Source organism: Canis lupus, chromosome 2 (assembly GCF_003254725.2).
Source record: "Canis lupus dingo isolate Sandy chromosome 2, ASM325472v2, whole genome shotgun sequence".
NCBI lineage: Eukaryota > Metazoa > Chordata > Mammalia > Carnivora > Canidae > Canis > Canis lupus.
This window is the reverse complement of record NC_064244.1, coordinates 56851877-56871256: the sequence shown is the minus strand read 5'-3', so window position 1 is coordinate 56871256 and position 19380 is coordinate 56851877. Positions and strand designations below refer to the sequence as shown.

The 19380-nt window shown below is 41.8% G+C and overlaps 1 protein-coding gene across 11 annotated transcripts in view; it reads left to right on the top strand.

The window, feature by feature from the left end:
* CCDC113 (coiled-coil domain containing 113) overlaps positions 1–19380 on the top strand; it is a 40226-nt gene that overhangs the window by 6627 nt on the left and 14219 nt on the right. For 4 of the 11 annotated variants that reach the window (XM_049098117.1, XM_025447478.3, XM_025447477.3 and 1 more), the window contains exons 5-7: positions 647–727; positions 3339–3494; positions 8367–8474. The exons of 1 other annotated variant lie outside the window; for it this stretch is intronic. In XM_049098117.1, coding sequence (XP_048954074.1) covers positions 647–727; positions 3339–3494; positions 8367–8474 — 345 coding nt within the window. Of the gene's footprint in view, positions 1–646; positions 728–3338; positions 3495–4156; positions 4480–8366; positions 8475–10840; positions 12222–19380 lie in introns of those variants that run through there. 6 more of the 11 variants (XM_049098139.1, XM_049098127.1, XM_025447484.3 and 3 more) reach the window with 6 other exon arrangements.

The following is a 19380-nucleotide window of genomic DNA, read 5'->3' as shown; positions in this document are numbered from 1 at the left end:
GTGGGGCTCAATCCCAGGACCTCGGGATCACGACCTGAGCCGAAGGCAGACACTTAACCCATTGAGCCACCTCAGACTGATTTTTTTTTCTTTTTTATCGTTGCTATTTGTTTCAAGATCTGATATATTTTCTAGAGAAAAGCGATATAGATCTTTCTAGTCAGGTGACTACATGGAGGAGGACAGGTAAATTCCAATCTCTTCAAATTCCATTATTACAACGAGACATAAAATGCTCCTAAACTTCCAAAGATTTTGTAGCATGTCAAGCTTTGGATCCTGGACATAGGTAGAACTACTAACCCTAGCCTGTTATAAGTGATAAAAATTATATAAACTACCAAGAGAATAAAAGACCAAAGAATCATAAGATCATTTTGTCAGGAATGGCCCCATATCCAAATTATATATCCAAATGATCTCGAATTTAAAAATAATAGAAGATTTGCAGGAGCAGACCCAGTTAACTTCTGCTTCTTGGTCACGAGTGAAGTGTTACTGCTTGGGTAAATGTAAAAAGACCTAAAAATAAGTGACTGAATGTTAGAGGACTTAAGATTTGGGGTGTAGCCCCAGACTTTTCAACTTTTCAAACCAACAGAGAAGACGAAGAGAAGTGGATTAAAATTTACTTGTATTTTTTTAGGATAATATGAAGGATAAATTACGTTTGAAAAATGTTTCTCTCAAAGTACAGAGGAAAAAGATGCTTTTACAATTGAGGCAGGTATGTGTCTCGCTCTTTCTTTCTTTCTTTTCTTTCTTTCTTTCTTTCTTTCTTTCTTTCTTTCTTTTTTTTTAAGGTTACTGTTGAAGGTAGAACAATGCATTCCCAAAGATGTTGATGTCCTAATCCTTGGAATCTGAATCTGTTACCTCACATTGCGAAAGGATTTTGCAAGGGTAATTAAGTTAAGGATCTTGAGATGATCTTCAAATAATCTCCCCTTGACTCTAAGGGAGATTATCTTGGATTATCTGAGTGGGTCCAATATCATCCCAAAAGCCCTTGTAGGAGGGAGGAAGGAGGGAGAGTTGGGATCCTGGAACAGAGATCAGAGTGATGAACTTCTAAGGTACAGGAAGGGGTCATGAACAAAAGAGCGTGGGCAGCCTCTAGAAGCTGGGAAAGGCAAGGAGACAGATTCTCTTCTAGGGCCTCCAGAAGGAACGCAGCTCTGCCAACACCTTAATTTTAGCCCCAAGAACTATTTTGGACTTCTGACTTCATGAGCCATAAGATAATAGATTTTTGTTTTCAGCTACTGAGTTTGTGGTAATTTGTCACAGCAGTGAAAGGAAACTCACACAGTTACGGTGCCGGCAAATCTGTAGATATAGTTGGCTTGTATTTAAAAGACCCTTGTGAGACAGAACATGAGAGACTCCTAACTCTGGGAAACGAACTAGGGGGTGGAAGGGGAGGTGGGCAGGGGGTGGGGGTGACCGGGTGATGGGCACTGAGGGGGGCACTTGATGGGATGCACACTGGGTGTTATTCTATATGTTGGCAAATTGAACACCAATAAAAAATAAATTTATATAAAAAAAATAAATAAATAAAAGACCCTTGTGATGTACTTATTGACGTTTTTTGGTGAGCCTGGCCTGGGTGGCACAGTTATAGGGTGCTTTGGTTGCCTTTGCAGCAGACTAAAGGCTCCTGAAGAAAGGTAGTAAGGCAGACTCGGCACAGGGCCTCTCAAATGTGATTACATGGCTCATCCTCTCCTAGCTCCAATTTTTTTCATTAACTTGAATATGGGCACTGATGTCTTGTATATTAGAGGTTGGCAACTGACAGTGACACAGAGTTGTGCAGGAGAATTAATGTGTCTGGAATTACTGCCTGATTGACTTGGGATCCCAAAACGCGACAAGCTGGGACAGCTGTAACATCATGGAGTAACTGAGGACAAAGTAAGCTTCTCTATTTCAATCTACCAGGACATCTGCACAGGTGCCAGATGGCTTAACCGTAGGGTACCTGATAAAGTCAGCTCAGCTGGAAGTGATGCTACGGCCTGGGTTGCACCCCGAGAACCACAGTGCCCCACCAAGAAAAGGCTGGGCTTATTGTCTTGTTCTGAGCAGCCCTACCTGGAGTGCTGTGTCTCAGTGAGAGCTGCATTCTTGCAAGAATTGGTAACTTAGAGCTCACACAGGCGAGGGAGCTGGAGAGCAAGGGGAACAGAGAGCCTGTCAGATGACCTGGGGCTGAGGGACCCAAGAAGACTCAGGAGGGCCCTGGGCAGCTATGGAGAGAAGAAAATGCACTGCCTTGGAGGTCCCCAGCAGGAGCAAAGGCTGGAGGGACGGTGTCCCCTGTCATTGAAGGAGATTTGAAATAATGAGGTTTGTGTAAGAAAGGAGAGAGGAGCTGCCTCCACAGAGAGAGTTCCTGGTACTCCAGGCTTTGTGCAAGCTCAGGCATCATGAGGAGGGGATTTAAGTGTGAGAGAGGGAGGAGATGGATGACTTTTAGCCCGAAAGCCAGTGCCACACAGAGCTGACACCGAGGTGGTCCTGTCCTCAGGAGCTCACATACTAGTGGCGCATGGGGATGGTGGGAAAAGGCAGGATGTGGAACTGCTATCCAGACGCAACAACAGCAGGGACCACAGAGCTGCAGCAGGGGTTCTCCTGATGTGGAAGATGGATTAGGAGTGTTTGAGCTGGAGGATGGGTCATCACTGGGGCCTAAGGAAATTGGTGTGTTGGTTTAGGGGAAAGGGAAAAAGCCTCCTTAGAGGTATTGTGTGGGTAGAGTGTGGGGGTGAGGAACAATTCCTGGGTTCAGCTGTTGCCTACCACCAGTGTAAGATGGCCTGGCCTGGTGCAGCAGAGAAGGTAGGCCAGGTTGCGGAGGGAACCCAATACACTGATACAACTACAGTACAGAAGTGTCATGTGATCACAGGATGGGAATTTATGGGCTGCTGGTCCTGGCCTTTCCAGGGTAAAAACAACTTTTATACAGTCTCCTTCTTTCATAGCCCTGTTTAGACACTACCTCTTGTGGGAAGTCTTCTCTGACTGAGCCTCCCATTCTTCTCTGGCCTGGCTGAGCGGCTTCCGTGTGCCCTCTGCCCCTCTTACTACACCACACTGCAACCTGTCTGAACCCTGGGTGAATATGTGCTCCTTGAGGCCGGGGACTATTGTATTTATTCAGATTTCTATCCCAGGGTCCTGCGCCAAGCAGATCCCAGTCCATGTTTGTTGAATGACTGACTAAATGATGACCAACTTTCAGAATCTCATCCAGAACTACAAGGTAGGAGTCAGATTCAGAAGTCACAGCCTCACGTTATTTCTTTCTTCTTTCTGAGCTGTAGAAGGAAGAGGTAGGCGAGGCCCTCCATGATGTTGATTTTCAGCAGCTGAAGATCGAGAATGCTCAGTTTTTAGAGACAATTGAAGCAAAGAATCAAGAACTGATCCAGCTAAAGCTGGCATCTGGAAACACCCTGCAGGTCCTCAATGCATACAAAGTAAGATCTTCCCTGATGGCCGGGTCCCTGAGGCCTTTCACACTTACCATTCCAGCCACAGCAAGGTTCCTGTGCACCATTGCACTTCTACATAAGGTCTTGGGAGTCCCTCAGTTTATCATTGCTCCCTGATTTCTCTTGACAGAGCCATTCTCCTCAGATACCCTGAATGTTCTCACACCCGTTCTTGTGCAATGCAACCACCCAGAGAGCTTTTGTTTTTTTAAAAAAATATACAGGGCAGCCCGGGTGGCCCAGCGGTTTAGCGCTGCCTTCAGCCCAGTGTGATCCTGGAGTCCTGGGATCGAGTCCTGTGTCGGGCTCCCTGCATGGAGCCTGCTTCTCCCTCTGCCTGTGTCTCTGCTCTCTCTCTCTCTCTCTCTGTCTCTCATAAATAAATAAAATCTTTAAAAAATAAAATAAATAAAAAATAAGAAAATATACAAACACCTGACCAGTTGAATTAGGAGGTGAAAGCCATGCATCTATTTCTCTTAATGCCCCCAATGATTTTTATGCACAGTGAGTTTTGAGAACTAACCACATTCAGGATCCTGTTTAATTTAGGCCTGGAATAAGCACTTCCCTGCTTACAACCCTCCAGAAGAAAACTTTCTTAGCTAAAAATCAGGAAACTAACATATAATTCCTTATCTGCCCAGAACCATTTTGGGAGTGAAAGAGATACTACTAATAATGAAGTGGGAACGATAGCCTGAATGTCCAGCTACCCTGCTAGCAATTGTCTGAAGCAGTAGTCAACTACTGTGGGCCGGTGTATCCTGCCCACCCACGTGGCCTGTGAGCTAAGAATGGTTTTTACAGAAGGATATTTGTAACTGACTACATAGAGAATGCTACCTTTGAAACCCATTAAGCAAAATTGGTTTCTTCCCTGGAAATTCCATTCTTCTTAATAGACCTATATTCCAAAATGTACTTAATGATTATATTTTGAATTTCATCAATAAAACATTTGTGGAAATTTGTTTTTTCTTTTGTTAATATAAGCAATTACATAATATGCTCAATTTTGCCTCTTGGCCAGCAAAGCCTAAATATTTGCTATCTGGCCTTTTACAGAGCAAGGTGGTTGACCTCTGGCCTAGTGCCTGCTTGACAATGGTGGCTATAAGCTTAGGTAACTCACAGGTGGTCTTCATTTGGCCAATACAGTGTCATTTTAAAATATAAATTTGTAAACAAGTAAATAAATAAAATATAAATTTGCAAGTGTTTAAATTAGACTATGTTTGTCGAACATTTTCCTCTTAAAATTAAAAACATGAGGCCCAAAGAGAGTAATTGCCAGCTTCAAGCAACAAGTTTGTGCAGGGCTGGAGCACCTAGTCCAGTGTGTGTCCTACCTAACCCAACTGCCTCTCCCTGGCTTAAAGCATGTAGACAACATTATGCTGGCATTTTGAAACTTGTGTCATCCGTCTGCAACAGATCATCCACTTTGATCTTATCTCATCAGTAGTGAGCTTATCTGATCACTGTCATTTCAAGATGAAGCCAATCCATGTGACTCCTGAGCCCTCGTTGGCTAGAGAGCTGGGTGGTACGTGGCTACATCACATTGGATCTTGATGGTATTCTGTGGAATCAACTTAAGTAGCACAGGGCCTGTCTGGCCTTGTGTAGAAAAGTCAGGGGTTTGGAGTGGAACTACTGGTTTATAAAATGAAACTGCCAAGTCCAGGGTCTGAGGTCTCTAGGACAGGTCTAAACGCAGAGGATCCATTGTTTGCGATACCCAGGCAACAGCAACACAGGCCACAGTGGGTGAAATGGGAGCTCTTCCAGTTAGAATTATAGGGGCCATCATGTCTGTAGGCCTGTTTCAAATAATAGTAAGTAGATGGGGGAGCTTGGGAGGAGATGCCCACAGGAGTCCTATGGTGGACACAGTGATGGGTTGAGGGAGAAGCAGGCTCATTTCTTCTGTGTCTCAGTTCTTAGATCTCCTGGGGGAAGGTGGAACAGCTGTTGAGTTCTGGAGTCAGGCCTCACTTGGGTTTGAATGGGGATTCCACTAGGGACCATGGGTACAGTACTTCACCTCTTAGAGGTAGGCTTTTGTGACTCATCACCAGGATAGAGCTCTGGCTGGTGTGTGCTACATACCTAGCAAGTGCTCAGCCAGTATTGTCAAATGAACTGCTATCAATTGAGGTGTGTGTTTAGGGGATGGGAAGGTGGCAGGAGGGACCACTTTCATATAAATACCAAACACCCAAGTATAAGACCTTGTAAAAGCATGCAGAATAATTCTTACCGATGTGTTCTTTTCAGCAGTACATATACGGACTGACTTACCAAACATACCCAGGAGCTGTTGCATGCCAGGCTCCAGGCTAAGTGCTGAGGGTATAGGTGTGAAGGAGACAGACAGGGTCTCTTCTGTGAGTTTGGTGCATGAGCTTCAGCCTGAGGGGCACCTTTTCTCTGACTTCATGCCATCAAGCCCTGCCCGGTAGAGTCTGGTAGAACACAAGCATGTGATGACAGCTGTGATGTGTCATTCCTGACTGTAAACCAGCAATCCCCCTGTGGTAGGTAGAATTCCAAAATGTCCCCCAAGACTCCCTACCCCTTGGCGTATATATCCAGTGCAATCTCCAAGGCTTTGGGGTATGATGAGTTCTATGATTCAGTTCTGTTCTATGATTATGTAATATGATATACCACAGTTGACCTTAAGATAGAGAGATTATTGGATGGTCCTGAGCCAATCATATGAGCCTTTGAAGGCAGAGAGTTCTGTCTAGAAGAAGAAGTCAGGGATTTGAAGCACGGAGGGAATTGTCTGGGTGAGAAGTTCTTCACCACTGGCTTGAAGATAGAAGAACCTCAAAATGCTGAGGGCTATGCTCACAGCTAGAAAGAAACAGATGGCAGTCTTACAAGTTCAAGGAAATGTGTTCTGCCATCAGTCTGTGAGCTTGGAAGAGGACCTCAGATCCAGATGAGAGCCAGCCCTGGCCAACATCTCGACTTCACCCCAGGGGACCCTACCTGGGCGGAGAATCCAGCCTCACCATGCCTGGACTTCTGACCTATGGAAACTGAGATAATAAATGGGTGTTGCTTCATGCCACAGAATTTGTGGTGATTTGTTAACACAGCAAGAGAAAGCTATAAAGTGCCCTTTCGGAAAAGCTAAAGTGGCCCATGTCCTGCTCAGAATCACAAATAGCTCTCCTCACATGTTTTTGAGGGCCCTGCCCAGTGGAGCCAGTGATGGCCTAGCAGTAGCCTTTGCAGTTCCATTCTTTCCTGCCCTGTCTCTGCATGGTGGGGGTAATGCCTTCCCTCCACTCTCTCTTCCTCCCCCACTGACTTTCTGGTTTGCGGTGGAGTCCTGCGCTGCCTCCCCTTCCCCTAGCACACCTCCCCTCAGTCTGGTGTCTCCCCCATGGGGCTTTCCTAAGCAGAGTGATGTCGTGCAGGATGTGGAGCAGGAAATGAGCCTTAGGGGAGGGAGGATTGGCAAGAAGGGGAATGGGGGGTAGGGGGCGTAGTGCCCTAAGGTCCCCAGGCAGCTGGCTCTAGGCTTTTCTGCAAGGTCTAAGATTTGATACCCTGGATGTATTGCGCCAGCACCCACCTCTCCCAGGCTTTTCCTTAGCTTGGCACATTCTCCCTGCCCTCTCACCTAGACAGCCTTTCAGCCTCTACTTGGCTGCCTTTCAGCTTTCTTTCCCATATGCTTTCCCCCAGGGAAACCTCAACCACTGTGCTCATATTCTTAGCACCGGCACAGCTGCAGTTTTACATTGCTTCTTGCATCTCTGTCAAGGCTGTGAACCGGCCGCAGGCTGGCAGGGCTGCGGTGTGGCTGTAGTGCTGCTCAGCGTTCTCAGAGTTCGTTGAGCCATCCCCCCCCTGGAGTCGCTGGCTTCTGTCACTTGGATTACTCTTCAGCCCAGCACAGTACCTCTCAACTCCTCCAAGCTGACCCTTCTCTGCAGCAAAGGGGACAAATTGGAGAAGCAAGGGCTTGTGGGGAGCTGGTGAAGAACAGTATCGAGTGATGCAAGGGGAGGCTGCAGGGCAGTTTGTGTAGGAGGCCTCCAGTGCCAGTGGGCCCGCCTGAACAAGTATTGGAGACGATGGTGGAGCCTGTGGGCCCCGGAGTCAGATCGCCTGGGTGCAGACCCTGGCTGACCTCTTATCTCTATGACCTTGGGCAAGTTGTTTTACCCTCCGTAGAGTCAGTTCTTTTTTTTCTTTTTTTCTTTTTTTAAGATTTGTTTATTTATTCATGAGAGACACACAGAGAGAGAGTGAGTGAGAAGCAGAGACACAGGCAGAGGGAGAAGCAGGAGCCTGACATGGGACTCGATTTGGAGTCTCCAGGATCACGCCCTGGACTGCAGGTGGCACTAAACCACTGCGCCACTGGGGCTGCCCTGGAGAGTCAGTTCTTTTACCTCTAAAGTGGGATGCAGCATCACCTAGCTCATGGGGAGTGTTTCTCTTCATCTAGCTTGTATGAGTGTTCTCCACACGTCAGGTGCTGTGGTCAGCTCTTTACCACAATTATCCCCCTTAAGTCTCTCCACAGCCCTGTGAGGTGACCAGCCCAAGTTTAGAGAGATTCTGGGACTTGCCTAAAGTTTCTTTTAGTAAGTAGTGGGGCAGGATTTGGGTCCTGGTGCATCTAGCCACCCGGCAGGTTTTTATCTCCCCTACCATATAGGCACCAGAATGCTGAATACCTGAGCAGCTGTGAGAAGGGCAGGCCCAAGTTCCTAGTTGGTCTTAATAAAGAGCTGTCATCCTGCTTAATAAAGAGCTGACTATCCTTCCTGTAGTGCGGAGTGATCATCTTTGCTCAAGACTTGCTGTGTTGTTATATTTCAGAGCAAGCTATACCAAGCAATGGAAATGTCTGTCAATCTGGACAAGGAGATCTTGCTGAGAAATGAGTTACTTGAAAAAATTGAAAGAGAAACCCTACAAGTAGAGGAGGTAGGAGAGGGTAAAGTGTGTCACTTCTGGTGTTTGCTTCTGTCTATAAAGGTTTGAGCCAATGTACACCAAGATCCAAGCCACCTTGGTTTTTGTCTAGAAAAGTATAGACCATAAAAGTCAAAACAGCTCTGGGCCTTTGAAAGAGGAAATGGCACCTTGAGACTCATAGTCCAGTAGAGTTACATTTTACTGCTAGGTTAGGGTCTAGAATCAGAAATCACGTAGAAATGAAATCATCTAGAAATCACGTAGGGTCCAAATAACCCTTCAGAATTCTTTCAGTGACCTGTAAAGTACCATACTCAAAGTGTCATGTATATAATATCACACACAAAAATCTATAATGCATCTAATTGGTATGAGAGGTACATATGCCAAAATACAGCATTCTATGTAAAGGAGAGAGTTCTTTAAATGTGTAATTTTCATTCAGTACAGTGGCTGGTGGGATAACAGACCTTCAGCCTCTGTCCTGAGCCCTCTCTGGGGCCTGTGGTCACTGTGAACAGATGTGTGGCATTATCTGAGCTCCTTACATCTACATTGTGATTTAGTGCTCTCACTACTTTGCTGAACATGTACAGTTGAGTTTTAGCAAGTTAAGTTGTACAAAGGATGTGACTCAGAGGACTTTTTTTGGAAAGATGGGGGAAAGAGCATAAGCTTTGATGTTGCCAGGTTCTAGCTTTGAATAAGTCTTTTAGTTAGGCCTCAGTTTCTGCATCTATGAAATACGTGTCACAGGCCTTGTGCTGATCCATTAGGACCAGAATAGCGATGCTTTGTCAGCCTCCCAAACCATTAGTATAGTTATTAGTGGTCTTGTTTTGAATGGGCCTAAGTGTCCCCAGCAGTATGCGTGGCTCCAGACCTGTCCACAATAACTGAAAAGCCACAGGATGACTTCATCTTCAGTTTTGTCATGCATTCACATCATATCCTTGATGGAGAGCCAACACCTGCAAAACAAACAAACAAAAAAACAAAAAAAAGGTCTCAGTAGAGTGGCCAGTAACAAAGTTAAAGCAAAAGTCTGTGTGCTTTCTCCATGTAGGATTTCTGTGGTATTTGGGTAGATATTTATTAAATTACAAGTGAAGCATGACAGTAGTTTTTAAAAGCCTGGTATTCACTGCTTAGTATATTTTAGGTTTCTTGTGGACTTTTTAAATAGCTCTGTTGGGTTATAATTCACATACCATGTTATTCACCCATTTAAAGTGCACATTTTCATGGTTTATAATATATTCACAGAGTGGTGTAGCCACCCATAAGAAATTCTTGTCTGTTCCCCACGTCACCTCACTCCCACCCTCCAGCCCAGTGACCACTAATCCACTCTCAGTCTCTGATTTTGCCTGTTCTGGACATTTCATTTAAAAGGGACCATACAGTACAATGACGATCACTTTTGTGACTGGCTTAACAATATTTTCAAGATTCATGTTGTAGTATGTGTTAGCACTTTGTTTCTTTTCATGGCTGAGGAATATTTCCTTGTATGGATGTACCACATTTTATCCATTCATCAGTCAAGAGGTTGTTTCCCATGGGTTGTTTTTGGCTGTTATGAATAATGCTGCTATGAACCTTCACGTACAAGTTTTTGTGTGAACGTCTGTTTTCTTTTCTCTTGAACATACAGCTAAAAGTGGAATTGTGGGTTGTATATGGTGATGCTATGTTTAACATTTAGAGAAACTGCAGAACTGTTTTTTTTTAAAGTGGCTGCACAATTTTACATTCCCACCAATATTTGAGGGTCCTGATTTCTGTACATCTTCACCAACACTTGTTATTTTCAGTTTTTGTTCATTTGTCTTTTAATGGCTGTTCTAGAGGGTGTGAAGTGATACCTCACTGTGGTTTAGATTTGAATTTACCTAATGACTAATGACATTGAGCATCCCTTCATTTGCTTTTTGGCCATGTGTGGTTTTTTTTTTTTTTTTTTTTTTTTTTGAGAAATGTCTATTCAAACCCTTAGCCCCTAAATTTTTAATTATTTGTCTTTGTAAGAATTCTTTTTGTATTCTGGATTAAAATACCTTGTCAGATATGTGACTTGCAAATATTTTCTCCCATTCTGTGGGTTTCCTTCTCACTTTCTTAAAGGTACTGTTTACTGGTGAGCTTCAGTCCATCTATTTTTTTCTTTTGCACTTGAGCTTTTGGTGTTGTATCTAAGAAATCATCACAATATCATGAAGATTCAGTCCTATGTCCTCTGTTTGAGCTTTATAGATCTTACATTTAGGATTATGATGCATTTTGAGTTAATCTTGTAAATTCTGTGAGGAAGGGGTCCAAAAGCTGAGAGAAGAAAGGAGATGAAGCCTGGGGTTTTGTTTTGTTTTAAGTAGGCTCTACTCTCAGTGTGGAGCCCAATGCAGGGCTTGAACTCATGGCCCTGAGATCAAGACCTGAGTGGAGATCAAGAGATCAAGAGTTGGACACTCAATGGACTGAGCCACCCAGGTGCCCCAGAGATGAAGTATGTTCACAAAGTTTGTTGTATTAGCCTTCCTCTTTACCATTGCATGGTTCTCTCCATTTCTTCCTCTGGATTCAAGTTATCATCTGATGTTATATCCTTACTTAGATATGGCTTTGTTTCACCCTGCCTTCTTTTAATTGTTATTGTCAAATATGTTTTTATATGTCACAGATCCACAGTAGAATTATATATGTGTTGCTTTATGAATTACTTTTTAAATCAATTAAGAGAAGGAGAATATGCAATTTTACTGTCCCTTATAATTATTTACATAATTACCTTTACTTGTGCTATTTGTTTTCTTCACATGGGTTTAAGTCACTTTCTAGTGTCACTTGTTTTCAGTCTGAAGAACTTCCTGTAGTACTAGCTTGTAAGGCAGGTCTGATAGCAATGAATTCCTTCAGTGTGTGTTTATCTGGGAATGTCTTCACTCTTTATTAAAAAAATAAAGTTTATTTTATAATTGTTTTAGAAAATGGTGTAGAGTACAGAGTTCCCAAATAATCTCACACCCAATTTTCCCCATAATTAACATCTTACAGTGGAATATTTATTAAAATTGAAAAACCAATATTATTAATTGGCCTTATTATTAATATTTATAATTAATATTATTCATATAGCCTTGGTTTTTACCTGAGGTCCTTTTCCAGGATCTCATCCAGGATAATGCATTACATTCAATGTCACATCTCCTTAGGTTTCTCTTGGCTGTGACAGTTTCTCAAGCTTTACTTGTTGATGACCTTGATAGTTTTGTAAAGTGGTCAAGTATTTTGTAGAATGTTCTTCTATTAGGATTTGCCTTCTGTCTTTCCTGTGTTTAGATTGAGGTTAAATGGTATTCGGGAGGATGATCACAGAAGTGAAGTGCCATGTTCATCATATCATATCAAGGAAGCGTACTTTCAACATGACTTACTACTGGTGATATTAACCTTGATCACCTGCCTGATGTAATATTATAAGGGTTTCTCTGCTGTACAGTTACCTTTCCTCCAATTTTCAGACTCCGCTCTTTGGAAGGATGTTACTATATGCAGCTCACACTTAAGAAGTGGAGAGTTGGGGCAGCCCCAGTGGCTCAGTGGTTTAGCGCCATCTTCAGCCCAGGGCGTGATCCTGGAGATGCGGGATTGAATCCCACATTGGGCTCCCTGCATGGAGCCTGCTTCTCCCTCTGCCTGTGTCTCTGCCTCTCTCTCTGTGTCTCTCATGAATAAATAAATAAAATCTTAAAAAAAAAAAAGAAGTGGAGAGTTATGAATTGTATGGAATTCTTCTGTCTGGGACATTTGTGTATTCTCCATTTATTTTTTAAATAATTTATTTATAGCAGTATCAATTCATAGGCATTAGCTTTATTATATGTGCTGTTGAAGTGAGCATGGATATTTTATATGTTGCATTAAAATCGAATATTATTTGTTTCATTACTCATATTGTTTCACCTTAGGCATTGGGAGGTTTTTCAGTTGGCTTCTGTGTCCCTTTGACATATCTCATTTGTGTATGTGTGTGTGTGTTTAACACTTTCTTTTCTGGCACTAGAAAATGCTTGAGACTCATCTCATGTATTTCCTGCTCCAGCCCTAGAATTAGCCATTTCTCCAAGCAGTCTTGATTCCTTTTATTTGAGAATAGCATTAGAAACCAAGATCTGAGTATGCTCATTGTTTGCTTTCATTTTTGAAAGATAATTTTACTAGATATTGAGATTCTTAATCACTTAATTCACAGTTTCACTTAATTCACTTTTAACTTTTAAAAATAATCTGACAGTGTTTTCTTTCCATTCAACCCTTAGAATGTCATCCCACTGCCTTCTGGCCTCCATTGTTTCTGATGAGAAATCACCTGTTGTTCTTGTTTGGTTTCACCTGAATGTGATGAATTGTGTTTTCTCATTGCTTTCTATATATATATTTTTTTAATTTTTATTTTTCCACTGAAGATGGAGCTCTTTACTTTTTAATAATAAATTTATTTATTTATTTTTTTTAAAAAGATTTTATTTATTCATAGACACACAGAGAGAGAGAGGCAGAGACACAGGCAGAGGGAGAAGCAGGCTCCACGCAGGGAGCCCGATGTGGGACTCGATCCTGGGTCTCCAGGATCACACCCCAGGCTGCAGGCAGTGCCAAACCGCTGCGCCACCGGGGCTGCCCTAATAAATTTATTTTTTATTGGTGTTCAATTTGCCAACATACAGAATAACACCCAGTGCTCATCCCGTCAAGTGCCCCCCTCAGTGCCCGCCAACCAGTCACCCCCACCCCCCACCCTCCTCCCCTTCCACCACCCCTAGTTTGTTTCCCAGAGTTAGGAGTCTTCCATGTTCTGTCTCCCTTTCTGATATTTCCTACCCATTTCTTCTCCCTTCCCCTCTATTCCCTTTCACTATTATTTATATTCCCCAAATGTGTGAGACCATATAATGTTTGTCCTTCTCCGATTGACTTATTTCACTCAGCATAATACCCTCCAGTTCCATCCACGTCGAAGCAAATGGTGGGTATTTGTTGTTTCTAATGGCTGAGTAATATTCCATTGTATACATAAACCACATCTTCTTTATCCATTCATCTTTCGATGGACACCGAGGCTCCTTCCACAGTTTGGCTATTGTGGATATTGCTGCTAGAAACATTGGGGTGCAGGTGTCCCGGCGTTTCATTGCATCTGTATCTTTGGGGTAAATCCCCAACAGTGCAATTGCTGGGTCATAGGGCAGGTCTATTTTTAACTCTTTGAGGAACCTCCACACAGTTTTCCAGAGTGGCTGCACCAGTTCACATTCCCACCAACAGTGTAAGAGGGTTCCCTTTTCTCTGCGTCCTCTTCAACATTTGTGGTTTCCTGCCTTGTTAATTTTCCCCATTCTCACTGGTGTGAGGTGGTATCTCATTGTGGTTTTGATTTGTATTTCCCTGATGGCAAGTGATGCAGAGCATTTCCTCATGTGCTTGTTGGCCATGTCTGTCTTCCTCTGTGAGATTTCTGTTCATGTCTATTGCCCATTTCATGATTGGATTGTTTTGTTTCTTTGCTGTTGAGTTTAATAAATTCTTTATAGATCTTGGAAACTAGCCCTTTATATGATATGTCATTTGCAAATATCTTCTCCCATTCTGTAGGTTGTCTTTTAGTTTTGTTGACTGTATCCTTTGCTGTGCAAAAGCTTCTTATCTTGCTGAAGTCCCAATAGTTCATTTTTGCTTTCGTTTCTTTTGCCTTCGTGGATGTATCTTGCAAGAAGTTACTGTGGCCAAGTTCAAAAAGGGTGTTGCCTGTGTTCTCCTCTAGGATTTTGATGGAATCTTGTCTCATATTTAGATCTTTCATCCATTTTGACTTTATCTTTGTGTATGGTGCAAGAGAGTGGTCTAGTTTCATTCTTCTGCATGTGGATGTCCAATTTTCCCAGCACCATTTACTGAAGAGACTGTCTTTATTCCAGTGGATAGTGTTTCCTCCTTTATCGAATATTAGTTGACCATAAAGTTGAGGGTCCACTTCTGGATTCTCTATTCTGTTCCATTGATCTATGTGTCTGTTTTTGTGCCAGAACCACACTGTCTTGATGACCACAGCTTTGATCAAAACTCTTCAGAGTGTAGGGATAGAGGGAACATTCCTCAAATCTTAAAAGCCATCTACAAAAAGCCCACAGCAAATATCATTCTCAATGGGGAAGCACTGGGAGCCTTTCCCCTAAGATCAGAAACAAGACAGGGATGTCCACTTTCACTACTGCTATTCAACATAGTACTAGAAGTCCTAGCCTCAGCAATCAGACAACAAAAAGGCATTAAAGGCATTCAAATTGGCAAAGAAGTCAAACTCTCCCTCTTCGCCGATGACATGATACTCTACATAGAAAACCCAAAGCCTCCATCCCAAGATTGCTAGAACTCATTCAGCAATTTGGTAGCGTGGCAGGATACAAAATCAATGCCCAGAAATCAGTGGCATTTCTATACACTAACAATGAGATTGAAGAAAGAGAAATTAAGGAGTCAATCCCATTTATAATTGCACCCAAAAGCATAAATACCTAGGAATAAACCTAACCAAAGAGGTAAAGGATCTATACCCTAAAAACTGTAGAACAGTTCTGAAAGAAATTGAGGAAGACACAAAGAGATGGAAAAATATTCCATGCTCATGGATTGGCAGAATTAATATTGTGAAAATGTCAATGTTACCCAGGTCAATTTACACATTTAATGCAATCCCTATCAAAATACCATGGACTTTCTTCAGAGAGTTAGAACAAATTATTTTAAGATTTGGGTGGAATCAGAAAAGACCCCGAATAGCCAGGGGAATTTTATTTTATTTATTTATTTATTTAAAAACATTTTTATTTATTCATGATAGACATAGAGAGAGAGAGAAGCAGAGACACAAGCAGAGGGAGAAGCAGGCTCCATGCAGGGAGCCCGATGCGGGACTCGATCCCGGGTCTCCAGGATCACACAGCCAGGGGAATTTTAAAAAAGAAAACCATAGCTGGGGGCATCACAATGCCAGATTTCAGGTTGTACTATATATATATTTTAAATGTTTTTATATATATTTAAAAAAATATATATATATATTTGCCTGTCATTCAACATTTTGGGTATGATGTGTCTGGGTGTGGATTTATTTCCAGTTTCCTACCCAGAGTTTGTTAAGTTTCTTGGATGTGTGGCTTAATATCTTAAATTAAAAAATAATTTCATCAGATTTTGGCAGTTTTCAGCCATTATTTCCTTGAATATTTTTTCCTTTCTCTTTTTCTCCTGTTAATTCTATTACATGAATGTTGGTACACATAGTGGTGTTTCACATTTCTCTGAGACTGAATTTTCCTTCTTTTTCCTCTGTGTTTTCCATATTGCATGATCTCTATCAATCTACCTTCAAGTTTACTAATTTTTTATTCTGCTGGCTCAAATCTGTGATCTCCTCCCATAATTTTTCATTTCAGTTATTTATATTGAAAATATTCTAAATTTTCCATTAAAAATTTCTCTTTATAGATATTTTCTATTTGAGGAAACATTATCATCATATGTTTCTTTAATTCTTTAAAAATGGTCACCTTGTTTCTTTGAACATATTTATAATAACTGCTTTGAAGACCTTGTCTGCTAAGTCCCCCATCTGGACTCCCTCAAAGGTAGTTTATGTTGCCTTCTTTTTTTCCAGTGTGGATCACACTTTCCTGTTGCTTTGCCTATTTTATATTTTTTGTTGTAAACTAGACATTTTAGATATTATAACAATGCTGGATACTAATCCCACCTATCTCTTGCTTATTTGGTGTTTTGGCTGGAATCATTTAGTAAAACCTGTTCATCTAGCTGTTGGTAGCCTCTGGTGTTGCCTTAGAGGGGGCAGCCTTGATTATGGATACAGTCCCTGGCAACCAGGAATGATTGGTGTTTCTGCTGAGTTCTCTTTGAGTCTTCCCTTCACTTCCAGCTGAGCTTCTGGCTGGCCTGCTTCTATTGTTATCATACCCAGCTGTTAACCTCCATTAATTACTAGCTGATTGCTCTGTTGCTTTCAACAACATTAACTGCCACACATTCTGATCTAGTCAAAGTCAGGCCTGTTTATAGGGACTTTTTTGGCAATTTATGAGATTTGCTCCAATCCCAAGAAGTCTCTTAGTGATCTCTTTCTCTGGTTCTGTTGAACATCTAGCTGGTCTACTGTTTTGCTTATTGCTACTAATATCATGGAACTTCCAGCGACCTCGTAATTGCTCATCCCAAAGATCTCCATTGTTTTCCACAAAGTACTTAAGCATGAACTCCCCACACTTTGTTCCAAATAAAGTCAGTCTTTCCAGGCAGCATTCTAGAGCTATTTTATAGCCTTTCCCCTTGAGTAAAACTTCTGTACTGCTACACTGGATCTGAGGGTGGGAACAGTGGCCCATCTGTCTTGTAACAGCCCTGTTCTACAAGTGGATGCTGGGTAAGGATTGTAATTCCTGGTCAAAAGCACATCCCTCATAGCTGTAGAACTTCTTTTTTTTTCTTTAAGATTTTATTTATTTGAGAGAGAACAAGCATGAGTTGGGGATAGGGGCAGAAAGAGAGGGAGAAACAGATGCCCTGCTAAGCAGAAAATGGGATGTGAGGCTCAATCCCAGGACACTGAGATCATGACCTGAGCGGAAGGCAGATGCTTAATGGACTGAACCACCCAGGCACCCTTGTAGAACTTTTTTTTAAAAAAGATTTTTATTTATTCATCTCTCTCTCTCTCTCTCTCTCTCACACACACACACACACATAGGCAGAGACACAGGCAGAGGGAGAAGCAGGCTCCACGCAGGGAGCCTGACATGGGACTCGATCCAGGGTCTCCAGGATCAGGCCCTGGGCTGAAGGTGGTGCTAAACCGCTGAGCCACCTGGGCTGCCCCTTATTTTTAATGCCTTTTAACGCCAAGGTTCTTGCTCCTTCGTTATATTTTCTTAAGTATTCTTTAATCATTATCCTCACAGGGGTGTCCACTGATAGTTCCAGGTCAATGTTAGACCTCCCTATGCTAGACACAGCAGATATTCACTGAATGCTTCTTGACGAGTTTTTATTGCATTCTGACAAGTTAATTAAAAAATAATTGTTTTGGTTTTCGTCAAAGTGAATTAAAGTAGTGCTTCAAACTAGAAGGTGCAAACCAGTCACCTGGGGATCTTATTAAAAGGCAGATTTTTTTTTATCTTTTCTTTTTTCTTTTTTTTATAAATTTACTTTTTATTGGTGTTCAATTTGCCAACATATAGAATAATACCCAGTGCTCATCCCGTCAAGTGCCCACCTCAGTGCCCATCACCAGTCACCCCACCCCCCGCCCACCTCCCCTTCCACCACCCCTAGTTTGTTTCCCAGAGTTAGGAGTCTTTCATGTTCTGTCTCCCTTTCTGATATTTCCACTCATTATTTTCTCCTTTCCCCTTTATTCCCTTTCACTATTTTTTATATTCCTAAAAGGCAGATTCTGATTGGATAGGCCCAAGAGTCTTCATTTTCACCAGTTCCCAAGTGATGCCAATATCATAGACTTATACTTTGTGAAGCAAGGAATGAAAAGATGGTGCTAGGCTAGGAAGGTTCAACATCATAAGAATGTTAGCTCTGTTTAAGTTGAGATGTGAAATCATGGTATTCCAATTAAAATACCAAGTAGATTTTTAAAAAGGATTTAAATAAATTGACTCAAAATTCTTTTGGAAAAATATCCCCCAAATTCTTAAGTAGATGAGTGGACTAGCCCTACCAGATACTGAAACATGATATGAAGTTACAGTATTTAAAACAAGCTTGTGAATAGACTGGAAGATCAGAGAGAAAAAATAGAAGTCCTATGATGAGCCCTAACACAGATCACATAGATGTCATGTATATGATCAAATATCTGATAAAGTTTTGTTATTGATGCAGTTTATGGTAAAGGCATTGCAGTGAGGCACAACCAGATTATTCAATAAATCATTTGGGATGAGTAGGTGGCCATTTAGGAAAAAACAAAGTTGGAGCTATGTGTGTTATGGTGAAATTAATCCAGATGTGTCAGAGATTTAAATGTAAATGATAAAACCATTAAAGTCCTAAACTTAATAGTGGGAACATTTTTATTATAACCTCAGAGTGGGGAGAACTTTTGAAGATTACATACATACATACATGCTCATGGATGGGCTTCTCAACCTAGACGTCACTGACATTTTGGGTCAGAAAATTCCTTGTTGTAGGGGACTGTCCTATGCCCTGTAGTGTGTTTAGTGGCATCCCTGACCTCTACCTACTAGGTGCCAGTAGCACTCTCCTAGTTGTGACAACCAAGAATGTCTCCAGACATTGCCAAATGTTTCCTAGGAGCACAGTTGCCTCCCCCACACCTGTTGGTTGAGAACTATGGTCTTAGAACAGGCAATTTCACTTTCAGTAGTTCATCCTACTGATGTACTTGCATATTTACAGTATAACCTATACCCAGAAGATTAGTAATCACAGCACTGTTTATTGTAATAGCAGGAGATTGAGGAACTGAGTGACTGTGAGGACTTGTTATGTTACAATGGAAAATGGAATACAGTGGAAATGAATACAATGGAAAATGATGCAGCTGTTAAAAAGAATGAGTAGTTTTTTTATGTGTTGATGTAGAAGGATCTTCAGTATTTATTGAGTGAAAAAGAGTTGGAAGTGTAAAAGTGAATAGCATTGGCTACTCTGTGCAAAAAAGATAAATATACATTTATATGAATGTAGATCTCTAGAAGAATATGCAATACCTAAAAATAGTGCATGCTTCTGGGAAGAACTGTGTGGCTGAGGACAAGGTGGGCTGGGAGATCGTCCTGTATACTTTTATACCATTTGAATGGAA